We start from the raw sequence: 16,679 nt of genomic DNA, 5'->3' as shown, positions 1-16,679 counted from the left end.
TAAATCCACCTGTGTAACATGATCATTAAGGAGACCACGAGTTGCTTGTTGACAATTCTTTTGGGTTTTAAATACGAAAAGAAAAGAAAAGCAGTGCATCAGATTCAAAATTTGGGATACATATTGGAAAGAGTCCCCGTTTGACTTCTGTCCTGTCAAGATAAAAAGGGATTACATCTGATGGGGGACAGTAGGTGTTGAAGCTGCAATCAGCGACTCCTAAGCTTTGTTCAAGAGAAGAAGAAAGCACATTGTGTCACATTGCGACCAGTCTGTGATTTCACTGCTGCTACGGGAAATTCACCCAGGAGCTGCACTCGCGCCTTAACATTTCCCCTGAGGCCTGATAAACTTTATGACATCTTTATAACAGCACTTGCTGGAATATGTTTTTGTTTGCCTTTTTCGCTTGTTATATCTTGCCATGTGACACTGAGCTTTAGTGGTCTGAAACCAGTCTAGCTCAAGTTTTTCTCTCAGCCAAACAAACACAGAAATAGTGAACTGAAACTGTCTCGTGGCCCAAAAGCCAAACTCCAACCTTTTAACCAACCCATACAGAATAAATGATGTTGCTGAGTCCAGTTCCGGGCGCGTGTCTCTAGGATGTGACGATTACTTTATCGGATTAAAATGAGTAAGACGTCTACAGCTCATTTCACCTTCTTTTTCTGCATGTTCTCAACAGCGCTTTTATTTTCTTTATTCAGTGTGCAGTATTTTAAAGCTCTATAGCAACGGTACCATTCTGTTGGTTCCTTTCTATTTGTTTGCTTTTTGGTTCTACTGATTATGTCGTTGGACTCTCAGACAGTTTTTGGTCCAGACGGAAATGTTCCAACTGTTTAATAGCTACTTTGGTACAGACATTCATGTTCCCCAGAGGATCAATCCTCCTGACTTTGGTTTGACGCAACACATTTTCACCAAGCACCAACAGGAGGTTGACATTATAATACATACTTACTTAAATAATACTTGATGACCAAAACCTCGGCCGCATCGAGGGGAAAAAAAACAGAGAATCTCCTTTAAGCCGCAGGATCGTCCTCTCAGACACCTTTAATCTGACCACATGGCAAGTTTGTACTCACGAAAGACTTGTCCATCTCTGGGAGGGATTAGTAGGGCTGGAATGTGGACCAGCTCTGTGGTTGTGACCACGACGACGATGATGATCAGTCCTCAAAGCCTTTATGTAACTAAGATAGAAACCTTTAAAGCTCACTAATCAACATTTGTTCTGGTTTTAGACAAAACGAGACTATGTCTGTATCGTTTGTAGAATAAATTGGGAGTATGACAGATAAGTTGAGTGTCCGGTGTCCAGAAGGCCGCTCGGTGTCTCGGGAGGATCAGATGTATGTCTCAGGATAAAGAACAGGACGATGCTTGTACAATGAGGTCATCGTGCGTGTGCAAAACCTTCCTGTTTATTATACCTTATATACCGTATATATGTCGGGCCTGGAAGAGAAAACCTTTGAATAGGCTTAGTGCATGACTTATATGTGTGTCAACTCTGTCTCCTGTCTGCAAACATCAAATGTCCTGTTTTATTTTACACCGGTGTCGAGTATTCATTTTTCTAACGGGGGGGGGGGAATTCCCGAATCATGAACCTGGAAACCTGCTACAGGTGGACTGACGACACCAATACTTTATGATCTGATGCCGTGTTACATGGACTAAGGGTGTGGGATGTGTGTGGGTGTCTGTGTATGATAAAAAACCAACTGGGAAATCAAAAATTGTGTTTTCTCAGGGTAGTGATGGGGGGGGGGGGACTTTGGGTTAATGATTGGCTGTACTGTATTGTCACCTCTCAGACTTTGATCACGGGGTGAGTGGGTCCAACCAGCAATAATCAATTCATCCCAGTGACAGAAAGAGAGCTAACAACTCCGGGCCGAGAGACCATTAACGCACAACGCGCTCACTCTCCCCCCTTCTGTGATAATGCAATCTACATACAGTAAAGATAAATGGCATATTTCAACAGCCTCTATCGGTCACTTAAGGACTCAAAGAATTGTCCTTCCAATAAGCATTCACCCTGCTAATATTCCTTAAAGCTACGTTAAGTACCTGCGCCTCACTATTGAGAAAAACAACAACAATTTTAGATGGAAGGGTCTGCGATACGCATACGATTGATGCTTTATGCTTTGGAAATCTTCGCTAGCTAACGTTGGTATTACGTAAATTAAGCAACGTAATAAACCAGTGAGGCCTAATCAGTGATGACTACGCGGTTTGTTGCACACAATGCAGCTCATTCTGGCTGTTGCACAATGTGTTCGCGGCTCTTCCCTCGCTCCCGACGACCCGCTCCTCCAGCGCACACATTTTCATGGTTCATCATTTATTCTAGTGCCAAATCACAATTTTTAAAAATCGAATGCGCTCAAATGAGACGATGAACGTGGTTTACATGCTGCGTCCAGACATTAGCATTTAGCTCGATGCCTGGACGTCCATTCTTCCCGCCATGCAGGAACACCGGCTGCTGCTACAATCTGCTCCAAAAGGCAGATTGAAAGCTGGCGCGCTGACCTGCGCTGCAGGAGAAACTAGTTTTAAATAACATGTGTAGCCGATAAAAAGAATGTCATTGCTCTCCTTGTTCATGTTTTTTTTTTGTAAGACAAGCAGATAAAAACACTTTCCTGAATAGTTTAATCCTTTTGTCGACAGGTGCGTCTTTTAAATGACGAGATTTTAGGACGTAGCAATAATGCGACTGGATAAATCAGTATTGGATCAAACTACGTAAGTTGTTGGGGAGTTTTAAATAGATGTTTTGGTGTAGTTTTGCTGTTCTTAAATGTGGCTTCACATTACTTTCATCAGGACTTTCTAACCAGTTTCTGATTCTCTGTTCACTTGGAGGCGTGGGAGGAAAATGACGCTTTTTAACAGAATTTAAGGTAATATAGGATAAGCATTTTAAATACAAGTGGTGATTTTCTGGTTTAGAATATTGCCTCTTCACTCAAACCTGAGCGGGATGTTGATATTCTCATTCAACGTTTGGCTAGAAAGTGAATGATGCCGCAGTAACTGTTAATGTCAGCATGTGGCTTAAAAGAAGGTTGAAGAAGGAAACAACCTGACACTTAATAGTTTAGAACAACCTGAAAAACTAAACCACGTCAGCAACAGATGTCGTGCTCCTTTCATCAGCGCAATTTGAAACCCTTAAACGGAGCATTCTTTCCCCTCTCTCTCTCTCTCTCTCTCTCTACTATTCCACGTGTTGTAAAAGCAGAATAAGCGTAATTCTCAAAATGTTAAACCCGTAAAATGATATGTAAGGACCTTAAGGCGGCTCATGGGTTTCTAACAAATAGTATTAAGAGGCTCAGTCACTTTGAACCTGTAACTGTTCCATTATGAGGTGTTACTGAGCTTCATTTTTCTTAATGCTGGATTATTAACGGCTCAGACCCTCATGAGCTATGAGAGTTTTCCCAGCACAGATTCCCTGACCTCAGTACGCAAGTCCACTGAGGCTTTTCTAGTGAAATGGGACGTTGGACAAAGGCCAGAAAAAAAAGAAAAGAAAAAAAAGGGTTTGTCAGCGAATCCGGGTTGTTGTTTTTTTTCCACTGCACTCATGTGATCGGCCCTGAACTTCCCTCCCTGAGTCACAGCAGAAGGCAGCGGGGCGATTTGGTGCTGCAGTCCTTCATTTCATGGCTTCTGGGGGGGAATTCTCAGTGACTGTTACTGACACAGATGAGGAAGGAGCTCAGGAAATGAGAATAAAGGGTTTTGGGATTGCACTTACGTTACTGAGCAGCGAGTGAAATGCAGCTCAGTGCGTTGGTAAACTCAGCTGTTCACACCCTCAGATTATTTCTTTAATCGGCCAATCCTTCCGTGTACTTCTCTGTGTCCAGGAACTCCCTCCGCATCCCGCTGCTCACACATCTTCTAAGAGTCTCCTCCTTTTTCCTTTCCGGGAGACAAAAAGTCAGTTCAGAAGTATTACATACATTTTTTTTAATCATTCATCATTATCATAATATAATTATTATCAATTCATTAATATTCATTAACTGTTGAGGTTTTGGGAGGAATAATCTGATAAATTGAGCGATCACGGTAGAAAGTACCTCTGAAATGTAAATGTAAATGAAGTACACTTATTGAGTAAATAAACTTCAATCAACGCAGTAGGGGTCGTTGTGGCGCAGGGGTTAGAGAAGGTGTGCTGGGAAGCACAAGGTTGGTGGTTCGATTCCAGGCTGCCCCATGTACCATGTCGAAGTGTCCCTGAGCAAGACACCTAACCCCTAATTGCTCCCTGGGCAAAAATGTGAAAAAGCCATGGGTTTAAAGTGTAATGTACGTCGCTTTGGATAAAATGTACGTCGCTTTGGATAAAAGCGTCTGCTAAATGATGCTGTATACGGTAATGCTGTAATGTAATGTAGTCTGTATAAAAAAATCCCTACAGTGCATTTAAATGAGTGTTAAAATGAAAAGGAGTTGGACATATTTAGTGCGCTTCTGATCATCTAACCCATTTTCCAAAATGTCAACTATTTCATTTAACTATATTGAGTATAAATTACATCCACCAGCCACTTATTTACTTCCCAACGCTTGTTTCAACGTACCTAATTCCAGTTGTTATATTATATTTCATTAATTAGTATAACAACAGAGAATATCTTTTCCCCTCTTTTGTTCAGAATAACCTTTAATGTCAGTTTGTTTTAAGGACGGCTCATCATCTAATGGTTGCTCATTTCAGGGCGGAGTGCAAAACGTCTGAGGGTTTTGTTCAGGACACTGACTGTTTGTTTCTTCGCTGGACGAGTCAATAGGCCCGATTGTCTTTCGATGTGCTGCACAAGGAGCTCCAGAAAAGTGCTTCTTAATTCCCTCCACATGCTTGAGATGTCTATCGGAGTGTCTCTCTCTGTCCTCCAGGAGGACCTTCCCTTCGGCTCTGTTGTTGTAGCTCCGCGAAAGAATGTGTTTGTGTGTGTGGATTAATATTTGCTCAGGAGGTGCGGTGACTCGTGTGTTTGATCAAACCTTTCAGGGTTTATTTCATCAAAAGAATGTGAGGTTCTCACAACAACAACAACAAAAAAAGTTTATTTTCTTCCCGTCTCCGCCCCAAAACCGTACAACATGAAGTGGGATGATTATAATCCCAACAAGCAGTGACAGCAGAGATGAAGACGCCACGAGGCCACAGGCTGGTAGGAAGCTTCCCTCTAGTGGCGTGAAGAGGAGTTTCCAATCCAAAAATATCATTGATATTGTTGGAAAAACTGCAAATAATGTGTGTCTTGATATCAATAAGGCTGTTATACTCAAGGTTTTTCCTACCCTCAGCAGACAGACATCTTGTGTCAGCCGAGATTAGGGGCGCTGGCCTCGGTAGGGACATTCTGTCCCATGAGGGTAAACAATCAGTCCTCTGTGCGTGCGTAACCATCCCTATGTTTTGATGCCATACCTGCAGTATATATTCCTGCTCCAAAGATGAAAACCTTCGAGCAAGGCTTGGCGCATGACTTGTATGTGTGTCAACTCTGTCTCCTGTTTGCAAACATTAAATAACCTGTTATGATGATTTTACGCCGGTGTCGGGTGAGAATCTTTCTAACAGATATCATGCCATGTTTTGTCTATTCCTCGTGTAGGCCTTAGGCTTCTATGTGTAGCACCCATCAAACACAAATACGTTGTTAAGGATTCAAAAATAAATCGTTAGATGAACATTTAAGTTCTGCATCAAAAATTTGCAAAAAATATAATTAAAGGAATTTAAAGGTAAATTAGAAACCTGTTGTAAACGAGTAGTATCTGCTGTCCTAAAATGCATTGCCACAATATGGTGAGGGGATCGACGTGTCGGAACGTGTCTCCAAATAAACCCATCTGCATTACAAGAGCACGGTGTGCGTTGCAGGTCCCACCAGCGTTAGCCGGCTTGTGGAGGCTGGGATTCACTCTGACTCAGCGGCTGTATCTGACGCCGCGTGCTGATCCCTCCCTGCAGATAAAGAGGCTCACTGATCAGGAGTCGCATCTGTGTCTCTCTCACAGCAAAACGGGGACATCTGGTGCAGTTCTCAGATTAAATCAGCTTTTTACAACGGAAATAATGATGGATTCACCTACAAAGGAAATATGATTACAAGCACATCACTGTCAGTTGCCCCATTTAGCAGTTTAAAAGTGTCGGACCCACCAGGAAGGAGGGATGCATCTAATAACCATTTCAACCATCTGGTAATCAAGTGCATTATCGCAAAGAGAGCCTCATGCTCAATCTTCTGGTTGTTACCATGAATTTGACACCAAATGTATCTCCCCTCGTAATTTCAAATTAAACTTTAAAGGCACAGTCTGCCGTTTGGAATAAAACCTTTATTTTCTTTCTACACCGAGAGTTAGATGAGAAGACTGATACCACATTTGACGGCACGCTGGAGATTTGCTTAATTTAGCAGAATGTAAAACGAGGGAAACAATTCGCCAGGACTTTGTGTCCAAAGGAATAGCAAAATAAGACCTGCCAGCATCTCTACAAAGCACAATTTAACAGCATTTATCACACGTTTTTCTGTACAAACAACCCGGTAACCAGCGGCTGGCTCCATCTGTGTAATATAAATAAATGAGCATATCTGCCAATATAAAGGGATTCTTCTAAAATGCACTTTCTGGGTTCAATGCTCTCTACATGTATTCATTATTTCATCATAACTATTATTCTCATGTATTTATACTTTTATTGCATCGTAACACAATCAATCATAGATTGACAATTCCTATTCCTAATCCTATTATTAATACAGTAAATGCTGTATACAAAATGTCATATATTTTATTCCCATTATTATTGTTATATCTTTGTATATCACATATATTTTTTTACAGCCACAAACCGGTGGTGGAGAGATTCACTTTAGAGGATTATCATCTGTTTGGATTACAGGGACAGCCTACCTTCCCATCTGTCACCTTCAAGATGAGGTCATCACACTGTCTTAATGCGTCCGAGGCCTTTGTTTATTCATTCAGACCGTGAGCAGCGTCTGCATTGAGCGTCAGTCGGCTTCTTCCCTCCGATGCACTGTGTGTAAATACTGACCTGCAGAGGGGGGAAGGCAGGGATGTAGTAAAGGGCAAACCCATCAAAACTCAAGCTACGCTATCCCGATTCATATGCGCTGAGACAGTTTCATTGAGATGCACAGTGCTAGACCGATCAATGCCTCGTACAGGTACATGTTATAAAAGGTTAACAAAGTCAATCTCTATGCTTGATGAAGCTTATTTTCGCGATCTGCAGCTCTTTTCCATCAGAAGAGTCTTCATTGATGAATGACATGCAGCGGCCAGATGAAGCAACCTGTTAATCGGTGAAGTAATGAACTCTTTAATGGAGTATTAGTGCTCTGAAAAGCTTGAAAAACATTGGATTCTGGATCACACAAATACGTAGAGGCATTTGGAAAACACCATAATTGTGCAGAATAAATGTTTATAATTTCATTTTCAGTTCATATCCGTGAAAGCATTGGATCTATTTGCTTATATTTTATTACAGGAACTTGTTTAATGTCCTATTTAAAGCACTGTTTCTTCTAAATAGTGTTCACCTTTTCTACTTAGTTACTCTTTTGTTATTTCCGTGACTCACGTTGTATCATGCTTTGAAAACTGCTTAATGTACCATATAATTAATGTATCTTCTTATTTTTGTTGTATTGTATATTCATTGTCTACTACCTACTCCTATATGGACCTATGGTTTTAACACAACAGACTTGAAACCATTTCTGGTTAAATATTAACTGTGAAGATCAGTTTCAGCTGTTGAGAAGTCACAACGGTTTCCTGCTCACGCTGCCGGATGCTGGCGTTTCTGTTTCTGACTTAATAGAGTTCACAGTTCACCCCGCATCCTATCTAGCTGCACAACACCCAGGAGGAGGAAGAGGATGGTGCTGGAGGTGTAACTGGGCTTTCGAGGTTAGAGTGAGTCTATACTACGGGAGGCTTGTGCTCACACCCACCCACACACAGAGCGAGCCAACAAACCTTCACGTCTCCACCTACGCTACGGCGACGACGGCACATTCACCTCTCGGCTTCTCCATCATCTGCATCACACGCACAAACACCCCCCCCCCCACCTATAAAGCGATGCATTGCCTTTTTCTGGGGCCAGTGGGATTAATTATCTGCGTGAAGTACACATGCCAAACAACTCCCTTTGATTTATCTCCCTCTTTCCATCTCGCCGGCTCAGCCCACTGCGTCCTCTTTATCTGCCTCTTTGTCGCTCTCCAGCTCCCTTTCAGCCGACGGAGCTTATTGTGGGCAAATAGGCTTAGGAGCATCGCCATGGCAACGCCGACTCGCGCAAAGCTACATAAGCACTTCATCAGGGGGGCCGTGATCCGACGGCTCCATTCGGAGATGGTGCCCCCGACCTCCTGCAACAAGTAAAGGCAGGTCCACAGAGGCTCAGGGGAGGAGGAGCGAGAGAGAGAGAGAGAGAGGGAGAGAGAGAGAGAGAGAGAGAGAGAGAGAGAGAGAGAGAGAGAGAGAGAGAGAGGGAGAAAGAGAGAGAGAGAGAGAGAGATTGCTATGAGACTGAGAGGGATCTGGAGAATCCATTTCTCTCCTCTCTCGTTCTGCTCCTGGCAAGTCTTCTCAGCATCCATCTGCCCTTCTGATGTCTGGCGACTTTTCTCATTCTGCTTTTCATCGATTTTGATTCCCTTCTAGAGAAGGAAAACTTTCGAAAGGCGTAAGAGGTAAGAATTTTTAATTGTACTACAACAATTTGGATGTTTCAACATATTCATGTTAGAATCTGTCGCAAGCTGCCACCAGCCGAGCACGGATCAATGTTAATGTGTGTTAGTGATGTGACACCAAACAATGGGGACACGGAGAGAGAAAGTTTGAATCAGTTGGAAATGCGCACATTTGCTGTAATTCCCGGCAAAGAAGTCATATTCAAACACTGATGTCGTCTCTAGGTCGTCGATTCAACGACATTAACCAACGATCATTTTTTATCGTCGTTAAAATACATTTGGAGGCCGAATGCTGAATGTAGGATAGTCACAGGCTTGCTGTCCTTGCTCTTAATAAGCTGAATATTCAGGTTTGTTTTGTCTTGTTGATCAGAGAAAACAAGACTCCATTTTGAAGGGCCATCGGCTCAGTAGAACTATGAGCTCCAGAAGTTAGAGCTCCGACTAATCTCACACTGTGAAAGCTTTTTTTCTCTCCTTTTGACCAAAAATAACCCAATCATAGAGTCGTATAAAGCATTTACAGCAGATGTAGTTTGCAGGACTACCTCAGCACAGATTAAGCTTAAGGGACTCAGCAAATTGGATGGAGATTTGATGAAGGGAAGGAAAAGATTACCTACAAAATGAGTGAAAAGGCGACGTGAAGGCAATGCACACATCTGTTGAGATACACAATTGAAGCATTGGAGCTCTTTTAGGCTGTCTATTTATTTTCTAAACTAATTAATGTCATTCAATTGTAATAGTGTCAGCACATGCATTATTCTGCTGATTTTTTTAGCGATTAACTCATTAATCAGTTGTAAAATAAAATCCCATTGCAACTTGATTTGAGCATTAATCGTTGCGTTCACATCTTAAAATCCCTTTACTCTGTATTATGTCGCTACAACATCTCAATCAGTGTGCTCTTCTGTTCCTGTTGAACTGAATACAGCAGTAGAGTGAGTCATTATGACACCTGGAGAACAAAGAGCCATGTGATTGGGGAGTTTTGTCCAGATGTTGAAACATCATTCGGATGTGTTGATATAAATGATGCCAAACAATGCAAGACAAACTCTTTTTTTCTATTGGTTTCCCCCTACGAGTTTAGTTATTACTGTACAACCTCTGGCAAATGTCTCATTATGTGTTTAAATAAAAGCAGCAAATCTAACAGAGGCCCACACAATCTTATTATCCTCCATTCAGCTCGAAACAAATGAATAAGAGCAAATATTCCAACAGTTTTGGAAACACTCCTGCTGTGATCTCTCACGATTCCAGCCGCTGTCCCCGTCTCCGCAGGGACTGCGGAGGAGGACAAAGGCCATGGCCTCGTGGTTCGGCTGGAACGAGCCGTATTACCGGAGGCCCCGACGGGACCCGGCCGACGTGGTCACCGACACCCTGATGCTGGAGTTCAGCTGGCAGCTGAAGGAGGCGGAGAGGCGGCAGAGAGAGAGGGACATCGAGTACCAGCGCCTCAAGACCGGGGTGGACTACAGCTGGCTGGCCAACCCGCCGCGCTCCTCCTACAGCCTCTGCACCGGGGAGCGGCTCGGCCTCGAGGAGCTCTGCTCCAAGGTGCCGCCGCCGTGCTGCGGCCAGGTCATACTCAGGTGAGGCGAGTATTACAAGGAATGTCTCATCTCTTGGGTTTTTAGAACAACAGCAGGAGAAAGTAAAATCAGTTTACCACCCAAACTGCTAATTGGGCAAAATTCAAAGCGCAAACTTTAATTAAATCAATTAAAGTCAGCTGGTCTTTAATCCGTCACGTGACACGTGGTTATTTGTCCTTTAATCTGAGGCAGAGACAGCCTGAGCTTGTTGGAGCATCTGTTCACAGGAAGCTGCTGATCCCTCCGGTGTCTTGTTAGAGGTGGAAGGTGTTTGGGGTGTTTTTTTTTTAGTGCTGGTGTTAATGGGAGGTGCTAAATGCTGTACAATCTGGACAATGCACACACACACACACACACACACACGCACTGGGTCAACCGCAGCGTAGTGCCACCTGCATTCTATATTTTGAATTATATTAACTTCTGCGGAGCAAACTACACTTCCATTAGAAATATGTTGAATGAATAAATCATCTAAAATAGTGGAAAGACTTTTAAACGGTCACGTTTAAAAAAAATGATTCTTCAATTTTCTTTCTCTTGACCACTCAAAGCGCTTTAACGCTACATGACATCATTCACCCATTCACACCCATTCCTACACTGATGACAGGAGAACCATACACAGTGACACCTGCCCATCAGTCACTAACATTCACACACTGTAGTCGCAGCTACAGGAGCAATGTTGGGTTAAGTGTCTTGCCCAAGGACACATCGACATGCGGGTTAGCGGAGCCTGGGATCGAGCCGACAACCCTCTGATTGGACGACGACCGTGCTCCCCACTCACCCACAGTCGAGATTTCACAAAGAGATATTATATATTTGAATAATAGAGGTATGACAGATGAGAAGATGAGAGGTTTTTCTGCAAACTGTATCCAAGTTAAAGAATGACCTTTAATGCTCGATCAATAACTTTCACGCAGTCATTATCTGGTGTAAATCCTCTCTGAAAGGTCAAACGATCAACGTGAGGCAGCAGGTTCAGTCCTGTACTTTGTGGACCGTAAGGCTTTATTTTCATTCACCGCTGAATCCTGCATATATATATAACTCTTTCCCACCTTCATTTGTTACAATTCGAATAGCAATTCCAGTCGTAGTTCAATGCGAAGGCTCGGTTAGATATGATAGAATATGATTCTGCCCATGAATGCGTCATTAGAACGAACGCGTTTGTGTCAAAGTGAAGTGGGTCAATCATCGGCTAACTGGAAACACTCACTGGGAAGCAGATTTTCAAATGGGCATCTGTTTAAAGGCTTGTTAGTAAGAGCACCAGTAATTGGGTCGAGAGCAGCAGTGTGCTGACGAACTGTGATCCAGGTTGCCTTTCATGACATTTATCATCTAAGTGGATGCATTTTTTTTCTCTAAGGCCAGAATAATAGTCCTGTGGTGCAGTTCAATGCTTATATTTTCTAAGACCGTTTCATTTTATTGGTTACAGTGATTTGATTGAACTGTCCAAACACCATGAGACAATGTTGCATAAAAACAAGTAAACCTCGATCCACGGCCCCTTTCAGGTTCAGAGAAGTTCTGCAGGCCAATGAGCCCGAGGTGCACGAGGTGTCCGGCCTGTTCCGCTCCGTCCTCCTGGAGACTCTGGACCAGCTGAAGGAGGAGCAGGAGGCGCAGCGGCTCGCCCACCAGTGGCACAACAGACGAGGCGTGAGCACGTCCCTCATGAACTTCAGGTCGCGGATCAAGATCAACCCGTTTGGGAGCACAGTGGGCCTGACCTCCACCGAGGCCGATGGGATGGGGCTGAACGAGCTCAAGACGGTGTCGGAGGATGTGGAGAAGGGCACGGAGAGGTCCCACAGGGTGTGGAGCATGCCGGACTTCAGATACAAAGGAAGCAGCAGCAGCGAGGTTGTCTGATGGGAGCCGTTCACGGCCACATGCATTTACTAATTTACCTGTGAGGGCAATGCCAGGCGTTTCTTTTCCCATCGGAGCCTCTGTAACTTTAATAGAACTTTTTTGGGACTGAAGCGGTTGACATTTTGTGTAAGAGTATCGCCTCTGGCAGTGGAACGACTTTTTTCTTTTTTGTAGACAGTATCCAAGCAACGAGGGCTATTTACGGTTGGCGTAGGATACGCTTGTCATATGCAGGATGTGTTGATTATGGCAGGAACGTGTGAAAAATGTTGTTTGGTCAGAGAACACAAAAATGAATGGTCTTTCATGACAGTACACACATAAAAGTATTTATAAACTGTATGCTCAAGTTATTGGTGATAGTCAACGTCACTCCGATGTCGATTTGTGCTCCACTTCTACACACTGCCTTTCGTTTTCTCCAAACGGCACAAAGACAACAATTCATCACTCGAGGTCAACAGACTGAAAGCTTTTTCTGTTCAAAGAGGATGAATGCGTTTAGATACGTAGGAACGTTACCAAACCTTTTAAAGCATAGAAAAAATCTCCCCGGTGTTTAACGGTTGTTTGTCACACCCCAAAGTTCAGCAGTACCCTACAGGTTAATTCCTTATGAAGCATCAAAGTAGATTGATTGATTTCCATTTAATAAAATGAATAAAGTTGAAACAATAGGGAAGACAGAATCTGGGGGAATGAATGTTATGAATAATACATACAGTTACCATCAAAGTTGATTCCCTTATAATTTGAAACAAAGGTACACATATAAATATCAGTACACACTGATAACGCTCACATTTACAGTAATCTTACATGAGGAGCGGTTGACATTAACTAAAGGCGAATCGATTTTACACATCAAAGTCTTTTTAGGGGGGTTGACGAGTACCGCTGCGCGTGTGAGAGTAAAAGTTGTGTGATGCCACATGAAGTTGGACAAATTGACTTAAGTGATGTCACATGAGTCTGGCGGGTTGGGACCGAGTTACAAAGTGAGTTTACCGGATCTCTGAGGCCTGACAGGTTGCATTCTGGGTAATGTATGCAGCTGGTTTGGAAGAAGAGTAAAATAAAAAAAGATGGAAGAAGAAAATGTTTCTGGTACACTGTGATCTGATGTTCTAAAGATAAAATGTTTTAACGGTGGAGTAAACTGTTCGAGGGGGTGGGACCAGAAGTTCAAACCACAAAGAAAGCCGATCGCCGGCCGTCACCGACCTTCATGTGGTGGAGTTACTACAGATATCATTTTTGATGACACTGCTGGTCACAAACATTTCTCTCATCACAAAAGCTACCGGCTCACGCTGAAGAATCCGCCGCCTGGACGGCGCCACGATGAAAATCAGGAAAGTCTTCTGAACGCGGCTTCTTCGCCCCATCAGGCCGTGTGCTGCCTGTGTGTCAATGCAAGTTGTAATCATCTCTTTCTCAGAAAACTCTTCATTGTTGTTCTCCTGAAAAGCAGAGTTGTTGTCTCCGGAGTTCTGCCGGAGGATCTGAGTGGCATCACAGGGTGGAGTTCAAGAACTCAAGAAGTTCTGCTCGATTTTTATCTCGCTGTAACACACACACACAAAAAAAGAAGAGAGAAGCAAATAACCATCTATTCACACGCTGTGTAGATTGCCTACTTCACATCAACCATTTGAGATTACCTGTTTGTCTTTTTTCGACTTCTTTACTTTCATTTTTATCTTCTTCCCTGAAATCATGCTGTACTTGCCCTTCTTCTTGTCCTTCAAGTACTGAAAGAAAACAAATAGTTACCAGTGCATTATAATAAATGAAATATGAATAAAGTTAATTGACTAAATAACATAGCCGGTGATTACAAATGTAGCTGTGTATGTGTGTATCATACTTGCACAGGTTATGGGCAAGCAAAAGACCTAAAACGTTGTACAATGGTCAACATCACAAACCACTGGGATCCCATTAGATGGCTTTGAGATAATAAACAAAACAGACCTCAGTTTGTTTGATGTAACAACTTATTGTACTAGACTCGATTTTAGAGCTCAGTGGCCCTAAATGAATGGAAGTCAATAATAACAATATAATGTAGGGACGGTCTAGGATCATGTGCAAAATGCATTTTTGGATGCATGTATTTCTGGTCTCACAGTTGTTGAATGGGACCTCACTCACCTTGGAGATTTGTACAGGTCCCGTGTTTTCCTCTCCTCCTTTTGCTTTCTTGTCCTTTTTACGTTTGTGTCGTTTTTCCTTCTTAACTTTCTGCTGAAGGAAACAGAAGAAGTATAATTTAGTTTTTTAATTGCTTTAATTAATAAACAATTCAACTCTTACTGAAAACGTGTGTCAATTATGCATGAGAACAAAGAAAATACTTTTTTGGGTTTCTCCTTTTTCCTTTTCTTAGACTGCTTTCTGGATTTACTGTGAGAGTCTACAAAACAAAACACACAACACATCAGCCAATTTATTGATATTTGTACTTATATCAAATAAAGAGAATTGCATTATATGTGGCTGAACACAGCACGACATTTATAAAAACACTTCTGTCATTAATACAATTCAACAATTGTATTCCCAGATGTATAGCAGATTATGAAGCCACACTTACCGCTACTGCTAGAGCTACTCCGACTGTTGCTGGATGAGTTTGAGGAGCCCGACGAAGAAGAGGACGACGAGGACGAAGATGATGATGATGACCTAGAAGAGGACGACGAGGAAGACCTACTGCGACTGCGTTTCCGTTTCGTTTTTTCTCGACCTGAATGAACAGACGATATAAAGATACACTTTTGACAATGCCATATGATTATTATTAAGAAATAAAAAAAAACGGTAATTAATGGTGTCGGTTTTTTTAATGTTAAAAAGAACTGTAGATTCTGGGGGATGAACCACCTACTATCCCCTGATGGATGATACAATGCAGGGACCCATTCGCCCTTGATCCCAACATACAAATACAACTTTGTGACGAGCAAAGAGAAAAGAACACTAAAATAAAAGAGAACGATGAAGTATTTCACTCGAGACCGTGGGAAAAGTGGGAAAGGCAACCACAATAACAGTGGATGTGACTGTAAAGTCACACCTGTCCGGTGTTTTTGTCATGATGTGTCACAGGTACGAGCGGTCTTGCCTGTACTGCTCGATCTCTTCCTTTCATCGGTTCTGGAGCTGGAACTGGAGCTGGACACCCTGGACTCCGCTTTCGTGGACTGGCGTTAAAAACAAAAACAAATATTTACACTCCCGCTATTGGGAGTACGACAGTTTTCCCATTGAAATCTGATCTGCGCTCCCGGGGAAAGGTATCGCTAACAGTAACGCTAACTCACCCGAAGTTACAACTAGCAAAACGTACCCAACCTTTCAAAACAAGTAAACCATTGCAAATACTCGTGGCTTTAGCAGACAATTCCGACAACAAACCCACAAAACCCTGACGCTTTCACTTGAGCTTAACCAGGCTACGTCTACTAAGCTAAAGCTAAAATGCACTTCAAGCTATCAACGCTCAAGGAACTAAAGCTGCTGGAAGAAGTTCTGTACTCACCATGGCGGCAGCAGCTAGCTTAGCTAGCTTATCATCTATAAACACCGACACGTCAGCGGCGGAAAGAAGAGCAAGACGTATATTTATTCGCAGTTATCTCTCTCAAAGTAGCGTTAGCCAGCGCTCTTGGGAGACATTTTGTAGCCCACAATGCACCACGTTCATAACAACGGCGCTAAAACCAACGTCCGTCCGCCAGTTGGCGCAGCAGCGTCGAGATGATCCGCTGAAGGCTTTAACTAACGTTAAAGACGGGACGCGGTTTGTTCCTGTCCGGGCTGTTTTTAGTCTCTAACAAGCCCCCATTCGACCACGAAACCACCTGGAAACAAGTTCGGGGAGTCGACGTTGTCAGGTGTCCTCATTTTCGCGGGAGTAACGTGACGTTACGGTCGATTTAACGTTACGTAACGTCACGTGAACAACAAACAGAACATGAATGCGGTCGAATACCGCAACTTCGCAATACAGATGACTTTCGTTGTGTTCGGGATTTGTTAGAACTGATTTGGAGAGAGGGAGAATTAATTTGTCATTTAATAGACATGTCAATTGTCCATGTCCAATGTAACGTTAAACGAGGTGGGCTAAAAAGCCATGTGACCATCTCAGTCTAATATGTGACACCCAAAGGTGCGTAATGCATCAATATTTTACTCTTTAAAATCTGATAATTGTGCATTGACCTATCCTAGCATGGATAAAGATATTCTAAATGTGGGGTATTGTGACCAGGACGTTCTGCATTAATCAGTTTGAATTTAATTTTTGGAACATGTATAAAAGGGAAAAAAAATATTACTACTTATTAAAAAAAAA

General features: G+C 42.7%; 2 protein-coding genes across 4 annotated transcripts; one reads left to right on the top strand and one right to left on the bottom strand.

Annotated features, from left to right (window-relative positions):
- Positions 1-8,427: 8,427 nt before the first annotated feature.
- rd3 (retinal degeneration 3, GUCY2D regulator) lies at positions 8,428-13,412 on the top strand. 2 transcript variants are annotated; one of them, XM_040160259.2, is made up of 3 exons: positions 8,428-8,801; positions 10,041-10,414; positions 11,953-13,412. In XM_040160259.2, exons 2-3 carry the CDS (start codon positions 10,125-10,127, stop codon positions 12,308-12,310), a joined length of 648 nt encoding a protein of 215 aa, XP_040016193.1. In that variant the 5' UTR covers positions 8,428-8,801; positions 10,041-10,124; the 3' UTR covers positions 12,311-13,412. The 2 variants fall into 2 exon arrangements, with proteins under 2 accessions (XP_040016193.1, XP_040016192.1); XM_040160258.2 differs by having other exon boundaries at positions 8,429-8,801; positions 10,101-10,414.
- Positions 12,947-16,289, bottom strand: LOC120807844 (uncharacterized). Of its 2 annotated transcripts, none has more exons than XM_040160260.2 (7): positions 15,861-16,289; positions 15,444-15,522; positions 14,913-15,065; positions 14,674-14,732; positions 14,471-14,563; positions 13,978-14,067; positions 12,947-13,879 (listed from the first exon to the last, which is right to left on the bottom strand). In XM_040160260.2, exons 1-7 carry the CDS (start codon positions 15,861-15,863, stop codon positions 13,829-13,831), a joined length of 528 nt encoding a protein of 175 aa, XP_040016194.1. In that variant the 5' UTR covers positions 15,864-16,289; the 3' UTR covers positions 12,947-13,828. The 2 variants fall into 2 exon arrangements, with proteins under 2 accessions (XP_040016194.1, XP_040016195.1); XM_040160261.2 differs by having other exon boundaries at positions 14,471-14,560.
- Between the last annotated feature and the right edge of the window lie 390 nt (positions 16,290-16,679).

This window comes from Gasterosteus aculeatus, chromosome 18, assembly GCF_964276395.1.
Source record: "Gasterosteus aculeatus chromosome 18, fGasAcu3.hap1.1, whole genome shotgun sequence".
NCBI classification, from domain to species: domain Eukaryota; kingdom Metazoa; phylum Chordata; class Actinopteri; order Perciformes; family Gasterosteidae; genus Gasterosteus; species Gasterosteus aculeatus.
This window is presented reverse-complemented; position numbering and strand designations above follow the sequence as displayed.

Excerpts from the sequence above, each read along its gene's own strand:
- LOC120807844 (XM_040160260.2), bottom strand. Across the intron at positions 14,733-14,912 it reads GAGTAGCTCTAGCAGTAGCG|ACTCTCACAGTAAATCCAGA; the intron begins GTAAGTGTGGCT and ends TTTGTTTTGTAG. Across the intron at positions 14,068-14,470 it reads GACCTGTACAAATCTCCAAG|TACTTGAAGGACAAGAAGAA; the intron begins GTGAGTGAGGTC and ends GTTTTCTTTCAG.
- rd3 (XM_040160259.2), top strand. The coding sequence starts at position 10,125 with ATGGCCTCGTGGTTCGGCTGGAACGAGCCGTATTACCGGAGGCCCCGA. Across the intron at positions 10,415-11,952 it reads TGCGGCCAGGTCATACTCAG|GTTCAGAGAAGTTCTGCAGG; the intron begins GTGAGGCGAGTA and ends GGCCCCTTTCAG.